The sequence below is a fragment of the Branchiostoma floridae genome, unplaced genomic scaffold, assembly GCF_000003815.2.
Source record: "Branchiostoma floridae strain S238N-H82 unplaced genomic scaffold, Bfl_VNyyK Sc7u5tJ_1573, whole genome shotgun sequence".
Classification (NCBI taxonomy): domain Eukaryota; kingdom Metazoa; phylum Chordata; class Leptocardii; order Amphioxiformes; family Branchiostomatidae; genus Branchiostoma; species Branchiostoma floridae.
The window spans coordinates 65,588-81,435 of record NW_023365768.1 but is presented as its reverse complement, the minus strand read 5'-3'; the positions used below and the strand labels follow the sequence as shown (position 1 = coordinate 81,435).

General features: G+C 44.0%; 1 protein-coding gene across 1 annotated transcript; it reads right to left on the bottom strand.

Moving 5' to 3' along the window:
* Nucleotides 1-4,969: 4,969 nt before the first annotated feature.
* On the bottom strand, nucleotides 4,970-11,301 carry LOC118408332 (dehydrogenase/reductase SDR family member 11-like). Its single transcript, XM_035809019.1, has 5 exons — nucleotides 11,144-11,301; nucleotides 9,199-9,291; nucleotides 9,007-9,072; nucleotides 7,865-7,989; nucleotides 4,970-5,069 (listed from the first exon to the last, which is right to left on the bottom strand). Exons 1-4 carry the CDS (start codon nucleotides 11,222-11,224, stop codon nucleotides 7,948-7,950), a joined length of 282 nt encoding a protein of 93 aa, XP_035664912.1. The 5' UTR covers nucleotides 11,225-11,301; the 3' UTR covers nucleotides 4,970-5,069; nucleotides 7,865-7,947.
* Nucleotides 11,302-15,848: the final 4,547 nt, after the last annotated feature.

Genomic DNA, 15,848 nt, shown 5'->3' with positions numbered 1-15,848 from the left:
AAGAAAAGAAAGACATATAAAAGAAATATGCTAATGAATAAAGACGCACTTACTCCCTGCAAATCAGAGTTGCTTGGAGTGTATAGACTCTCTCAAGAAAGATGCTAAAAATGCCCGCAAACATCCGGCCAGCACAGTATCACACTGTATACGACTTGAAGGACATGTTGCAGACCACCAGTGTGGATAGGTGGCGCTGTGAGACCGCCTGTAAAGTCATGTCCAAACTTTGTAAGGTTTACACATTTATTCCAGCCATGTAACTTTCCTCTTACGCTACTTGTTTGTTCTAATTGTGTTTCATCTACAAATGAAAAGAAGTTACGAATGTGTGCCTTGTATGAAGGTGGAAATCGGGTTCTTGGTCCCTTAGCATAAGGAGCTTTTATCAAGATTGATAAAAGCTTCTTGCTTTGCAAGACAACTTTCCCAGCCAGAGAAGGCCATTTGCTTATTATGCTCTTTTGTTCTTCAATCAATCACAAACAATACTAAACCAACAGACTGTATACACCAGAACTGCACTGCTTCCCAATGTTGTGCTTTGTGGCTTGGGTGGTAAGGGTTTACGATTATGACTTACAATTGTACTTTGGCCCAGGTTCTAATTGTCTACAAGAGTATAAAGGGGTTGCATTTCATTTTCTAATCGACGTGCAGTCTGATAACAGTTATTAGACTGCACGTCGATCATTAAACAGAAGGTCACTAGTCACAAACATGCGACTAAAATATATGATGCACAAAGTAAAGGTGTTTGTCTTTTGAATCCAGCTTAACTTAGAAATGTACCAGAAATATTTTACATGACATTATGTTGTTCTGGTTGGAGTCTGTTGGAGGCTCTGTCTGTTGTGTTTACTAGTATTGTCAAATAATATATACTCCACGATCCAATAAAGCCATTCTAGCTTTGTGCAAATCACTTTCAAAGTAACATTTTCGTACTTCTAGCTCTGTATAGTCAATCAATTCAAATTGTTACAAATGGCATCTGTATTAATATTGTATCACACAATCGATTGACATAAATCAGCTAAAATTAATTACTCTGTGTAAAAGTATTAGTGAAAGGGCGTTTTACTACCCACAGCCAAATGTCAGTATTAGCGACGGAATGCCCGTGGATTTCACCCCTACATATTGATGAAATCCACAGCCAACCAAATGTCAATATTGGCGGCAGAATGTCCGTGGATTTCATCACTACATACTGATGAAGTCCACAACCAAATGTCAGTATAAGCGACAGAATGCCCGTGGATTTCATCACTACATACTGATGAAGTCCACAGCCAAATGTCATTATTAGCGGCAGAATGCCCGTGAATTTCATCACTACATATTGATGAAGTCCATAGCCAAATGTCAGTATTAGCGGCGGAATGCCCGTGGATTTCATCACTACATACTGATGAAGTCTACAGCCAAATGTCAGTATTAGCGACGGAATGCCCGTGGATTTCATCACTACATACTGATGAAGTCCACAGCTAAATGTCAGTATTAGCGACGGAATGCCCGTGGATTTCATCACTACATACTGATGAAGTCCACAGCCAAATGTCAGTATTAGCGACGGAATGCCGTGGATTTCATCACTACATACTGATGAAGTCCACAGCCAAATGTCAGTATTAGCGACGGAATGCCCGTGGATTTCATCACTATATACTGATGAAGTCCACAGCCAAATGTCAGTATTAGCGGTGGAATGCCCGTGGATTTCATCACTACATATCGATGAAATCCACAGCTGTGGAGTTCATCATCCTTCTACCGATGAACCCCACAGCTGTAGATTTCATCAACATAGTGATGAACTCCACAGCTGTGGAGTTCATCAATCCACGGTCCTTGGATATACCTCCGTATGCTCAAGAATATCTCGAGAAGGAAGTATCCGAATATTTTGCGGTTTGCACCTTACGATTCCTTGCTATGCAACCTTTCCAACCATACCAAGTTTGCCGGGCCGGAACGTAAAGTCTAAGCTACAGTCGCGTCATTAAGTCACCCCCTACCCGGTGCCGTGACCGGCGGTGTTTAGAAGAAGGCGCTAGCGGTTGCGCCTAAACAGAGCCCGTATGCTCAAGAATATCTCGAGAAGGAAGTATCCGAATATTTTGCGGTTTGCACCTTACGATTCCTTGCTATGCAACCTTTCCAACCATACCAAGTTTGCCGGGCCGGAACGTAAAGTCTAAGCTACAGTCGCGTCATTAAGTCACCCCCTACCCGGTGCCGTGACCGGCGGTGTTTAGAAGAAGGCGCTAGCGGTTGCGCCTAATTAGCCTAAACAGAGCCCAACTCAAGAAAGAACACTTTGAAATGACCCCCAGCGGAGGTCACCATACTGCAGCCGACACACGGAAGTAGCGGGAACAGCATTCGTGCGCGAAATTCTAACCAGCTAAACAAACATCGTAACCCAAGCCATACAGCCTTAAAACATACGCATTCCTCTTGTATCCACTACATTTTACGACTCGCTGACGTGCACAAAAATATTTCTATGGCTTTTCCAGAACCGCGACGTACTATTTTGTGCCCGACCTACTGCCACGGGGGTCGCCCATAAATACAGTGTTCTGCGACCTTAATTCAATTACCCGCCAACATGGCCGTCGGAGGATTCAAATTATAATAGTCAGATGTCATGAAAAGCCTACATAGTTACTCTAATGAGGTTACCGGTAGATACGGTTCTGTTCATTCCCGGTTGTTGTTTCCCACCTTTCAGCTCGTGAGGAATGCACATGTCACGCGCAGATTTGCATAATATAGAGATGACTTTACCTTGGTTTGAAATCTACAGTCTGTTGTCTTTCACGGGTTGGATTGGACGGAGCTGAGCCGATATCCTCAGGTCTTCGTTACTACCTGTCTGCAAGAAGTCCTGAGCAGTCTTCCACAGGGACTTTTGCTGTTACAGGGGAGTTCTGGCTGCAGGCACGGAGAAATCCGGAGGTGTCAGGATTGACGCCATTTATCTGCTCGCAGTGACGCCGTTGTAATTGTACAAACACCGCGATAACTCGATAGTCTTCGTAGAAATCGCGTCACTAATATTCCCCGTGAATTCGGCAACGTGTAAGACAAACGTACCGCCCTTGTTGTCCCCTATTAAAATAACATTTATGCAGAAACATGTTCAAACTCAAAGCTAAGACTCATCTTTCTGCTTGCCGTATTATGTAAACGAAGCGATTTGAATAATTATTGAGGAAGTGGAATCCAGCTATTCTCTCGTCTCCTCGCTCTCTTGTCCAGTTTAGATCATCACATGGTGTCCTGATTACGAGACTTTGTATACTGTAAATCACTAAATGCAGAAATGTTCGCGGTGGATAAATGTTTGCGGTTTACGCGGTGACCACTTCACCGCGAACTTAAAACCACCGCCAACATTTTTCTATTATGGTATCAGACTGCAGTCTATGGTGTTACCGCGAAATTAAAGCCACCGCGAAAAGTCATTTTCCCCGCTACCGCGAAATTAAATCCCCGCGAACTTAAATGCATTTACAGTCTTAGGATAACACTTGCAGTCTAGGAAGGCGGCGCCCGTTGTGGACCTATATAAACAATGTATATCTGGGTTTACTCCATTTTAAAAATTCGGGAACCGTCAGTATGATTTGCTTGGCTGTAGCACAAGTCAGAGGTTCAAATTTCCCGCCTGGTGGCAAAAATGCATAGTCCAGTGGTTAGTGACCTTACCTATGGTCCTCTGGTTTTCACTCATCCGGCATGCATGCTCCTGAGAAGGGTTGCAATCCTAAGGATGGGTACACTGACCATTGTACTTGAAAAGAGCTATAGGGGAGTTCACCGGTACAATTAACCTGTAAATACTGTGAATAGTGTCTATCTCCTCTGTCATGACAAGTGGAAGAGTAGCTCAGCTGTTCATGGAGCTAAACTGGTTCAAGATCACAAAAGCAACAGGTGTTAACTTTCTAGCTTTCATCCTATATTGTACATGTATTTTTCTCAATGACAATATTCACGTTATATGAATCAAAGCACAAACAACCCCTGGAGAAATACAGCCATATCCTCCTAAAACAGGGTAGAATTTTCCAATATATAAAACAGTGATATGTAGACTCTTGAATAGAGCATTGAAGATGTCAGCAAGTTGTGCATTTATTAATGTTATTGTACAGAATTGAAACAAAACAGGATAGAGAGGTAACTGTGCTGATTCTGATACTTTATTGGATGCTCTGGATAATTTACTGAGGTAGCTCTGGAAATGTGTGGCACACTGCATATGTAAGGGGGGGGGGCAGTTCTTAGGATACGACAATAAGAAGAAGGGACAACATCTGCCAGACAATCAACAAAAGCACGTCCAAACACTTTAGATGCCTGGACAGCTGTAGGAATCATTTTCATTTGAAAGTCCGAACATATACTAAGATTGAACAATAAGATCAGATACTAAGGTTGGACGCTTGGACATTGAACTGCCGATCCCATTTGGAATAACGGCAATCAACCTCTTTCGTCTAAGGAATGTCCATGAATGGCTATCATGTATGAAATGGAAGTTTATCACCACTTATCATGCTACTGTCCCATTTGCACCAATGCCTATAGGGTGTGTAGCCCAGGCCGGGCACTGAAATTTTTCCTGGGGGAATGCCGGATACTGTGGGGTGCCTCTTGGTACTTTTACAATTAGGTCACAGTGTCTATTTGTTTCCGGGTCCCAGTTGATTTTAATTCCGATTTTTAAAAAAATCAGGGGCCTGGCTGTGCCCCAAAGTAGCCACAGGGTGTCCCACAAGGCCAATGTAGGAGTCAAGCCCAAAAGTGCAGAAAACAGCCCGTTAACTACCCAGAGGGACCCCTTTTTCCAATGGGACTGTAACTGGATTATACATACATGTACATGAACTTCATGTTAACCTGGCTTTAATCCCTCTGATGCTAGGGAAGAATCACACATACACACAGACGTAGATGACAACGTGTTTTCACTCCCTGTAGGTCTCAAACCGGAGTTGCCCCAAGGGCCCAGTGCGCATGCGTCGACTGTTCCATTGGTGAGGGGGGCTTAACCATTCTAACTAATCTAACATTCCCCTTTTCTTTTCTTTTGGCTACTCTAGATAGATGTTATATAAATTTAAACAATGAAATCTATTAACAGTCTATAACATGGTCTAAAACTATTAAACTATAAAGGTTACATAATTTAAAGATTAGATAATCTTAAAGCAAACTCGATATATTGCAAGAAAACAGGTTAAATATAGGTTATAAAAATACTGTTGATAACCTAAGTAGACTACACGACCTACATAAAAACTAGGAAGGTTGATGAACAAATATTTCTATGCCAGGGTTGGGTTGGCAAGAGAACGTACCACCGTGTAATACAATACACTTCTCATCAAACTTTCTCCTCAACACATCAAAGCAAAACAAACAATACACTCTTCCCATCAACACAACAGTGTAATACAACACTCTTCTCATCAACAGAGTGTAATACAATATACTCTTCTCATCAACACAACCGTGTAATACAATATACTCGTCTCATCACAACAGTGTAATACAATATACTCCTCTATCTCATCACCACAACAGTGTAATACAATATATTTGTCTCACCACCACAACATTGTAATACAATACACTTGTCTCATCAACAGTGTAATACAATATACTCTTCCCCTGTGTCTTTACTTCTTCTTTTTTTTAAATGTCCGTATGACTTTGATTGAAAAATAAAAAGGTAATTCGACCAAATGTCCTCTTATTACAACCTTTTTAACACTTTTCCCATCTTCACCCTGCACTCTTTTCATCCAGTCCATTACAATACTCGTGGACTTCTTACCAAGTCTCAAAACTACAATACTTGTCAATAATGTGGACTTCTTACCACGTCTACTACAACACTAATTGTAATACAATTGCATCTCACACACTTTTCAAAAATAAGATCCTCTTGACAATCGACACTGTTATCTATGTGTTATCTGTGCTCAGAAAAAAAAACTACTCATAAATAGACAATACTTGTTACAAAGTACATTATAACTTTGTGGAGTTTCACATCTCTTGTGCATAATAACCTTGTACAGTTTCACATCTCTAGCATACTCGTTAATCGTTGATCGGTCCATATAGCGTAAGCAGGTATATTATAATTTCCACATGACTGTCTACAGCAGCCAGTTCATGACTGTTCAAAGATGCTCACATATAACACGGATACATATAACACAGTCACTTCTTCCCTGCCTTCTTTGGGACTTTGCTGTTTTTGCTGACTTGGGCTTCTGCGTTGGCGTTTTCTTTGCTGTCCTCTCTAGTGACATTTTCAGTTTCTATTATGACAGGCTGTGCTACCAGCGCCTGTTCCTCCTAATGTCTTTCCAGTCTTTCAAGGCAACCAACCGCATCCTGGCACTTCTTTGTCAGACTGTCAGATATATCCTGAAGTTTCCTTTCAGTCTGGAGAATGACGATGTTTAGATCCGTCTGTAACTTTTGAGTTTTGTCTTTCTCCACAGCTATCACTTCTGTCATGGAGCTGTTCTCATATCTCAACTGATGAGTCAACAATTGCAACTGTGAAACGTCATCCTCTGTCTGCTCACCTAGAGATTTGAGTTCTTGATTGGCTTTGGTCAATGTGGCATTTTTCTCCTTGATATCAGCACCTGTCTGTCAGCTATGTTCGCAGGGATTTGGTATCTTCCCTAGGAAGGTAATGTCTCGTCCCCTCCAAACTTGAACACATGGGAACTGGTGTCTCGTGTGACATTCACCCGTGCCTTCTTATCCAAAACCGATAAGTACTTATCCAACCACGCACGACCGCATACAGTGGAGGAACATGCCGAGTCGAGGACAGCACATAACGCATCCTCTACTGACCCTTCTGACATCATGCATTCGGAAGCACCATGGGTAAACATTACCGTCAACTTTGTATCTTCAGTCTCTGTTGTGTAGGCCTCCTCTGTCGTCGCATCTGGACATTTCCGAACCAAGTGCTGGAAAGAGCCGCAACAGTGACAACGCAGGAAATCGCCATTACGATCTTTTGGATTCAGCATTTTGCCAGCATAATTAGACATCTGACCAGATCTACTAGTATACGCACGGGGGCCGCCATCTTGGGAGTGCCCTGACCTGAATGCATGGGGGCCGCCATCTTGAAACTGCCTGATGTGATTTTTAGCAGTGCCTGTCTGCTATACCCGTGTCCAGAACCCCGGGACCATGTTGCACCGCCGCCACGGGATGTCTGATAAACTTCCGCTTCTGTTACGTGTGCGATCTCCTGCTGAATGCCGCCCGAATAAGACGAACGTGACGATACCAATTCGTCACTGAATTTTCTTAAGCTACTTTTTGCTTGTACGAAGAGACTAACGTCTTCCTTGGAATAATCTACTCCAGTCATTACGAGCTTGGCCTCTTCTAGAGTAAGGTTGGCTCGGCAGACAAGTTGTAGACCTAGGACGGACTCCGGCAAGGTCACCCCGACGCATTTGTTCAGCTTGTTATATAATATGTCAAATTTGGAGATATACTCACTGATAGTCGTCGTCGGACCACGGCTGTATTTGTCAAAATCAACGAAGGCCTCCCACAGCCGTCCAGTGTCATCCCTCCGCAAGTGCTCATCCAGTTTTTCGAGCACATTCTGGTATGATTGCTCCGAAGTTAGTTCCGCTCTGGAGAGTTTTGACGCTAAGAATTCCCTTGTCTGGAATTCATCTTTCGGTCCCTCCGATGGACAGCAGGATCTCAATACCTCGCTTCTTCTTCGCGACGTTAGTTACGTCACTCCAACATTCCAGCTCAAATCAGAATTACTCATAAGTAAAAACCATTCTAACTAATCTAACACTTCATACATGTTTGGGGATTATCTACATATATATCATCCATTTGGCAGATCCTTGTCTGTTAATTAGTCTGCTCTGTTGGCCTCATCCAAATGTCATTAATCTGAAAATAGAATTCGAAACAGAAATGATTTCCCAAATCCACTTTATGACAACTGCAATATTTCCTACTCTTTGTTTTAAGAACTACATTGATATACCAAAAATACTACAATTGTAATGATCATCCTATCTTTCTGTACATCAGCATCAGCATCACTCCCTTGTTAAGGGGGGCACACCCCAGTTTCTCGCCCCTACTAAATGTACCATGGGGTCTAACATATCTAACTTACAGGAAAATTCTAGTACCTCAAATCTCACAATAATGAATATCATAATGCATGTCGAAAGCCTGTAGCAGTGACATCATCGGTCAAGCTGCTCGGGACGCTTCACTGTTTGCGTCCTTGAAGCGATACCCGGAAGCCAAGATTCGTTGACAAAAACTTAACAAAAACAACGTTAACATGTATGGGTCGAATTTTATTCTAGCTGAGTGATTTACACTAAGTAACTGGGCACAAAACGGAGGCTAAAATCCCCTTACTCCAAAATAATTTGGGACTATCACGGACCCCAGTCGCGGAAGAACTGGGGTGTGCAGTACTGTTAAGATTGAAGTGCTTGTTTGTTTGTTTTGCATAACCAGTAAACCACCTCTAGGTGTAACACACCAGTTAAGTATTCAAGCTACACAAGACCAGACTGTAAGGTTTGAAACACTCTTGACAAAGAGATGGACCCTACTCTTCTCAATAAGTGTGATGGGTTCTTTAACATACTCAAATTGTTCCTCTCCTCAACCCTGGGACCTCCAACTTTACAAGAGGACTTCCCTTACTGAAGTTAGGTACACATTTTCACCTAGTTCACTTAGAGGAACTACGTAGGTGTTAAGTACCTTTTCCAAGGCTACAACATTGGGGTCTGTTAGGGATTTGAACCCAGAACCTTTTTTTGGTTAACAACCCTAACCACGAGACCAACTTGCCATCTTGCTACCAGTCAAACTATCATCTATGCAAACTTACATTATTCAATCTATGTCTGATGTAAGTCTACAGTACACAAAGCTCACCTCCACATGTGGTGGGGCACCCAACACATACAGAACTGTATCAGCAATGTCCTTGGCTTGCAGGCACTGAAAAAATCAAAACACAAAGTTGAATTGTGTCTTATCCTGTAACATCACAGCTGATCATACCTGATCAGTCTTGTCTATTAGATATGATACAACACAACATGATGAACAAAAAAATAGACGTACCTCAATACTGGCATATTGATCTCGAGCCTTTTGTGGGTCATCTTTATTCTGGCGTACAGCAAACTCTGTCTCCACCAATCCAGGAGAAATACACTGTAGAAAACAGGAGGAAAGAAACATGTAAAAAACTTGGGAAAACATTCTCGTAAGCAAACCATGCAAACATTACAGTAACTTGATTATGCAGTGTTTGGCTTCTCAAATGAATGTTTTTTGGAAGTCACAGTGCCTGGTTCTGAACCAGCTGCCATGTTCACTGTTACATCAAAGATGAAATTCAACCTGGTAGCAGGAATCAAGAATTGGAAGTATGGTTTGTTAAGTTCCATGTTCACTTACATCAGAAGGGTGTATGGTCCAACTCTTTGATAGAATAAGACTTAATGTATATATTATGTAGAAAGGTGTATATTTTGTACAAATTTATGTGTTAGGCCACAGCAAGTAAATTTTATGGATAACATCTGCGCGCTCATTAATTTTCGCCTGATTTCATTTAAAAAAAATTTTCTTCTTTGGAGACGGTCAACATCACGAAAAATTACCAAAATGTGCAAATATGTTGTCTTGTAGCCTAATGATTGTACGTTAATGTAGAAGTGACACTTGCGAGGTACCCAGGACTGTAGTGTTGTATAGTGAAACTAGTTGGATACTAGTAGTTGTAAAAGTGGCACCAAAAAGGAAGCCATGATTGTAGCTGCCAACTTTGTTAGTGATACCAGTCTACTTCACTAGTGTCACTTTTACTATACCAGTACATGTCTTGAATACCAGAATGAATGCTTTGTTGGCTGTGATACCATGTTTTGTCTCTTTAGTTTTTGTTACAACATTTATGGTGTCTATTTTGAAAATGAAGCCATCTTGTTTTTTTGTACCCATCTTGATTTTTTTTGCCCTATCTCACTATTTTTGCAGTCTGCTGAGGATGTCATCCATAAAATTTACTTGCTGTGGCCTTAATTGAATACTTATGAGGGTTGAATGCAATCAGATTCAGAAGCCATAATGATTTCACTTTAGTATCATTGGTGGCACAAGCATTTTAAAAGCAGTCCAGGCTACTACATGAATGGAGAAGACCCTACTAGTAATAAAAACATGTTAGTGTGATCATACAATAATATTCACAATGTAAAATCTAACTGTATCCACACATATAACATTAGTTCACCTTTATCCAGGGGGTAAACTATATCCGTTGTTTTTAAATCAGGGTCTTTAGGGATAGCAAGTCGACAGATATTTCTTGAAACTGCAACATTTTGAAAATATTGTAATTTGAAACCACCGTCCGTCGACTTCATATCCCTAAATACCATTTTAACAAACAACAGACTGATATAAATTACTCCGCAGATAAAGGTGAACTATCATGGTCATTCCTATACAACTGAATCTTTTATCTTAGGTTTTTTCTTAACAAATAGTAATACATCGATGAAGGTTAGACATCCAGTTAATACGATATGCCAAAAAGCAGTTACTCAAGCAACTGGATATGATTTTGGAAACGGTCCGACGTTTCAGATAGTATCCAATATCTTTCGTCAGTGACACTGAAGTGATCTGGAAGAAACTGGTCTTTTATACCCTAACTATGAATGAAGACAATTTTAGATGTCCAATAGGAGACCTTGTTTAGACAAAGTCAAGGTGAAGACAATTTGGATTCCAATAGAAAGAAAGGTAAGGCAAAGTCAAGATGAAGACAATTTTGGATTTCAATGGGAAACAAAGCTAACACACAGTTAATGCAAATTAGCTCCTGTTGTTTTAGTTACAGGAGTCAGAGTTTTGTCGCGGGGGGTGGGGGGTGGTGCTATGTCCCAAGTGTCAGAAAGTTCCATACGTAGCCCCCCTTTCCTGTTGAGGGTGGGATTGTATATTCTCTCATATAGCCTCTCTAACTCCCCATTAATGTAGCGTCTATGAGACGGACCGTCGCTCTGATGTGTGACTTCATCTCCCTCAACTCCCTCCTCAGTCCTTCAGTCATGGCCGTGATGGCGAACTTTGTCATACAGTAAAATGGGATGGTCGGATATACACTATGACCACACACACTGCAACAATACAGAAATTCATGTTTATTCACATTCATATGTTAAACACAACATAGCTATAATATAGAACCGAAGATAATTTCATCAGGTTGTTACTAATAGGTCAGAGGACATTGAGAGTTGAACAGCATAAGAAGAACCAAACAGAAGAAAGCAGTGAGAAGCAAGAAGATAAGGCAAGACGTCTTGACTCTGTCACTCCCATACATCAAGGGAGTGACAGAGCCCCTGGAAAGAGTGTTCAGAAAGTAAAACGTAGTGACAGCAGTTGGCTGCATATAGCGGCGAGAGGCTGAACTCCAGTTAGAAGTTCTGAGGAAGATGTCTGACAGGCATCAAAACGTCAGCAGGTAAGATTAACTGGTTGTGTAAAAGAAAACCCACTATCTTCACTGTGCGCTCATTGGTTGATCCTGAATCACATGATTCTCACAACCATATAAGTACAAGGGATGATCACCCTACTGCCTCTTGTTGGATTAATCCGCAACGCCGAGGTCGCCTGGCGAAGGACGACCAGGTCTCCGCCGCTTGCGGTTTCACGACCACGTTTCTCGCCGCCGGGCGGGTTTTGTGCCCGAGGAGCACGCAGTGTTGCAGCCTAGACTCCGGATTACCAGTGGGAGGAAGACAACTTCGGAGGTTCGGCTGTGAAGCAAGTAACGGCGGGGCGAGGGATCCAGAAGCTCCGGCGGACCTTGGGCAGACCCTCTCCACGCATCGAAAGGACGGAAGAGTCCTAGTGTTCTACCTAGTGGGGTCAAATTTCAGGACGGTGGATATACGGCAGGTTTGGGTGGAAAATGCGGTAACATACGTTGTGGTATTTGTCGAATTCTGCTTTTCTGGGAACAATGGTTTGTGTGCCGTTTTGTTCACGTGTTGTTTTGCATATCTTTGGTGTCGAGCTTTCGCCTGGTTTGCACGTGCTTGATTTGCATTTGTTTGCTTTTAGTTGACTGGGTATTTTGTCGATAAGCACACAGGGAGGCAGCATAGACTCCAGTTTGACGGAGGAAGACAATTTTCTGAGGTTCAGCTGTGCAGCAAGTAACGGCGGGGCGATGGAACCAGAAGCTCCGGCAGACCTTGGGCAGACCATCCACGTAGCGAAAGGACGGACGAGTCCCACATAGTGGGGAGAAAACTTCAGGATGGCTGAGATATGGCAGGTTTGGGTGGAAAATGCGGTAACGTACGTTGTTGTATGTGTCGAATTCTGCTTTTCTGGGAACACTCGTTTGGGTGTCGTTGTTCACGTGTTGTTTTGCATATTTTGGTGTCGGGTTTTCTCCCGGTTTTTACTGCTTGATTTGCATTTGTTTGCCTTAGTTGACTGGGTGGGAATTTCATTATCTTTTGTTTGGAACGGAACGTAGGAGGTTTTGTTCTTAGGAAGGGAGGGAAACTCGTGACAGGATCCCCTTTTGTGACCACGTGAGGTGTGTGCCAGCGTGGCGGGTGAATGCTCGAGTTGGGTTTAGCTGCTTTACTGTAGGTTCAGAATTTGTGGTCTGAACATGTTGTTTTCTTAGCAGCTCAGCCCGGATTCCAGCTCTCCCAGGCCGAGGAAGGCGACTACCACAGCGCGACTGAGATGCAGCAAGCTCTGACAGACTTTTGGCGGCCTCTTCACATATTGAAAGGGCGGAAGAGTCCTACTTGGCGGGTCGAAACGTCGGATATTAAAGATACGGCAGGTTTGGGGCGAAAATGCGGTAACAAACGTTTGTGTTTTTTTGTCCAATTATGTTTTCCTGGGAACAATGGTTTGGGGTGGTTAATGTGTACACGTGTTGTTTTGCATATCTTTGGTGTCGGGCTTTCGCTCGGTTCGCTCGTGCTTGATTTGCATTTGCTTTGTCTTTAGTTGATACTTGTGTTCTAAACGTGTTGTTTTCTTAGCAGATCAGCCCGGTTTCCAGCTCTCCTGTGCCGAGGAAGGTGACTACCACATCGCGACCGAGGTGCAGCAAGCTCCGACAGAGCGTTGGAGCCAGCAAGCCGAGCATTCCCAACACATACGGCAGTTCTTCGCGGCATCGACACTAGACGACAGCCGTCACGGAGCGCACGGCTTTGATTTTTTCAGGGAGGCGTGCACGTTTTTGGTGACATCGATTTGAGGCGGGATTCCCCTCAGATATTTTGTCTTTATGTCTGTTGTTGCTGTTTTGAAGTGTTTGGTTTCCCTCTAATTAGGGATATTTTCTTTTACCGTTGTTGTTGGTAAAGTTTTGCTTGTGTTGACACAGTGACGGCGACACAGACCTGGACTATTAAGGAATGCAGTCGTCTAAGGAACCACAGCCTGGCAGCAGCGTTGGCAGTTTCTATCGCTGAGGGGAGTCTCCTTAAATCACGAGGAAAGAAGGTGTGTTTTGGTCCGTTTGGTACTATATTTTGGAAAAAACAGCGCATGTACGGATCGTTCTCGGTCGCTCCTGCTTGGTGTTTGATGGTTCTTTTATACCGTGAGAACACCGAGTAGCGAGGTCCGGAGAGGTTTCGTGTTGGCGTGTTTTCTTTTCAGCTGGTGAAACGGCGCGCATGTGCGGGCCTCTGATCGTTCGTGCTTGGTGTTTGGTGCACTTTTAGTGTGCGATCACTGAGTAACGTTGATCAGAGAGTTTTCCGCGCATGGCGGGTGTTTTCATGGGGGTGAAACGGCGTGCATGTGCGGGCCTCCGATCGTTGGTGCTTGGTGTTTGATGCACTGTTAGGGTGCAATCACTGAGTAGCGTTGATCAGAGAGTCTTTCCGCACATGGCGGGTGTTTTCACAGAAATGAAACGGCGCGCATGTGCGGGCTTCTGATTGTGCTCGGTGTTTGCTGCACTGTTAGTGTGCGATCACTGAGTAGCGTTGATCAGAGAGTCTTTCCGCACATGGCGGGTGTTTTCATAGCCATAGGAATGGAACGGCGCACATGTGCGGGCCTCTGATGGTTGGTGCTCGGTGTTTGCTGCACTGTTAGTGTGCAATCACTGAGTAGCGTTGATCAGAGAGTCTTTCCGCACATGGCGGGTGTTTTCACAGAAATGAAACGGCGCGCATGTGCGGGCTTCTGATTGTGCTCGGTGTTTGTTGCACTGTTAGTGTGCGATCACTGAGTAGCGTTGATCAGAGAGTCTTTCCGCACATGGCGGGTGTTTTCACAGAAATGAAACGGCGCGCATGTGCGGGCTTCTGATTGTGCTCGGTGTTTGCTGCACTGTTAGTGTGCGATCACTGAGTAGCGTTGATCAGAGAGTCTTTCCGCACATGGCGGGTGTTTTCATAGCCATAGGAATGGAACGGCGCGCATGTGCGGGCTTCTGATCGTTGGTGCTCGGTGTTTGTTGCACTGTTAGTGTGCGATCACTGAGTAGCGTTGATCAGAGAGTCTTTCCGCACATGGCGGGTGTTTTCACAGGAATGAAACGACGTGCATGTGCGGGCTTCTGATTGTACTCGGTGTTGGCTGCACAGTTAGTGTGCGATCACTGAGTAGCGTTGATCGGAGAGTCTTTCCGCACATGGCGGGGGTTTTCACAGAAATGAAACGGTGCGCATGTGCGGGTTTCTGATTGTGCTCGGTGTTTGTTGCACTGTTAGTGTGCGATCACTGAGTAGCGTTGATCAGAGAGTCTTTCCGCACATGGCGGGTGTTTTCATAGCCATTGGAATGGAACGGCGCGCATGTGCGGGCCTCTGATGGGTTGGTGCTCGGTGTTTGCTGCACTGTTAGTGTGCAATCACTGAGAAGCGTTGATCGGAGAGTCTTTCCGCACATGGCGGGTGTTTTCACAGAAATGAAACGGTGCGCATGTGCGGGCTTCTGATTGTGCTCGGTGTTTGTTGCACTGTTAGTGTGCGATCACTGAGTAGCGTTGATCAGAGAGTTTTTCCGCACATGGTGGGTGTTTTCACAGGAATGAAACGACGTGCATGTGCGGGCTTCTGTTTGTACTCGGTGTTGGCTGCACAGTTAGTGTGCGATCATTGAGTAGCGTTGATCGGAGAGTCTTTCCGCACATGGCGGGGGTTTTCACAGAAATGAAACGCTGCGCATGTGCGGGCTTCTGATTGTGCTCGGTGTTGGTTGCACTGTTAGTGTGCGATCACTGAGTAGCGTTGATCAGAGAGTCTTTCCGCACATGGCGGGTGTTTTCACAGGAATGAAACGGCGCGTATGTGCGGGCCTCCGATTGTGCTCGGTGTTTGTTGCACTGTTACTGTGTGCGATCACTGAGTAGTGTTGATCAGAGAGTTTTCCCGCGAATGGCAGGTGTGTTCATAGGGAAAAAAGGGCATGCAGGTGGCAGGTGAGGGCCTCTGATCGTTTGTGCTTGGTGTTTCTTGTACTGTTAGTGTGCGATCACTGAGTAGCGGTGCCGTTGGTCAGAGAGTATTTCCGCACTTGGCGGGTGTTTTGACAAGAAGAAAAGGGAACGCATGTTTGGGCCGCTGATCGGCTGTGCTCGGTGTTTGCTGCATGGTTAGTGTGAGCTCACTGAGTGGCGTTGTTCAGAGAGTCTTTCCGCACGTGGCGGGTGTTTCAAGAGTCCGGAAAGAAAATGGCACGCATGTGCGGGCCAC

What these genes read in the sequence shown, in the direction of transcription:
- LOC118408332 (XM_035809019.1), bottom strand. Translation starts at nt 11,224, where the DNA reads ATGACAAAGTTCGCCATCACGGCCATGACTGAAGGACTGAGGAGGGAG. An exon ending in AGTCACACATCAGAGCGACG is followed by an intron (nt 9,292 to 11,143) that starts GTCCGTCTCATA and finishes TGTTTTCTACAG; the next exon opens with TGTATTTCTCCTGGATTGGT. An exon ending in ATCAATATGCCAGTATTGAG is followed by an intron (nt 9,073 to 9,198) that starts GTACGTCTATTT and finishes TGATTTTTTCAG; the next exon opens with TGCCTGCAAGCCAAGGACAT.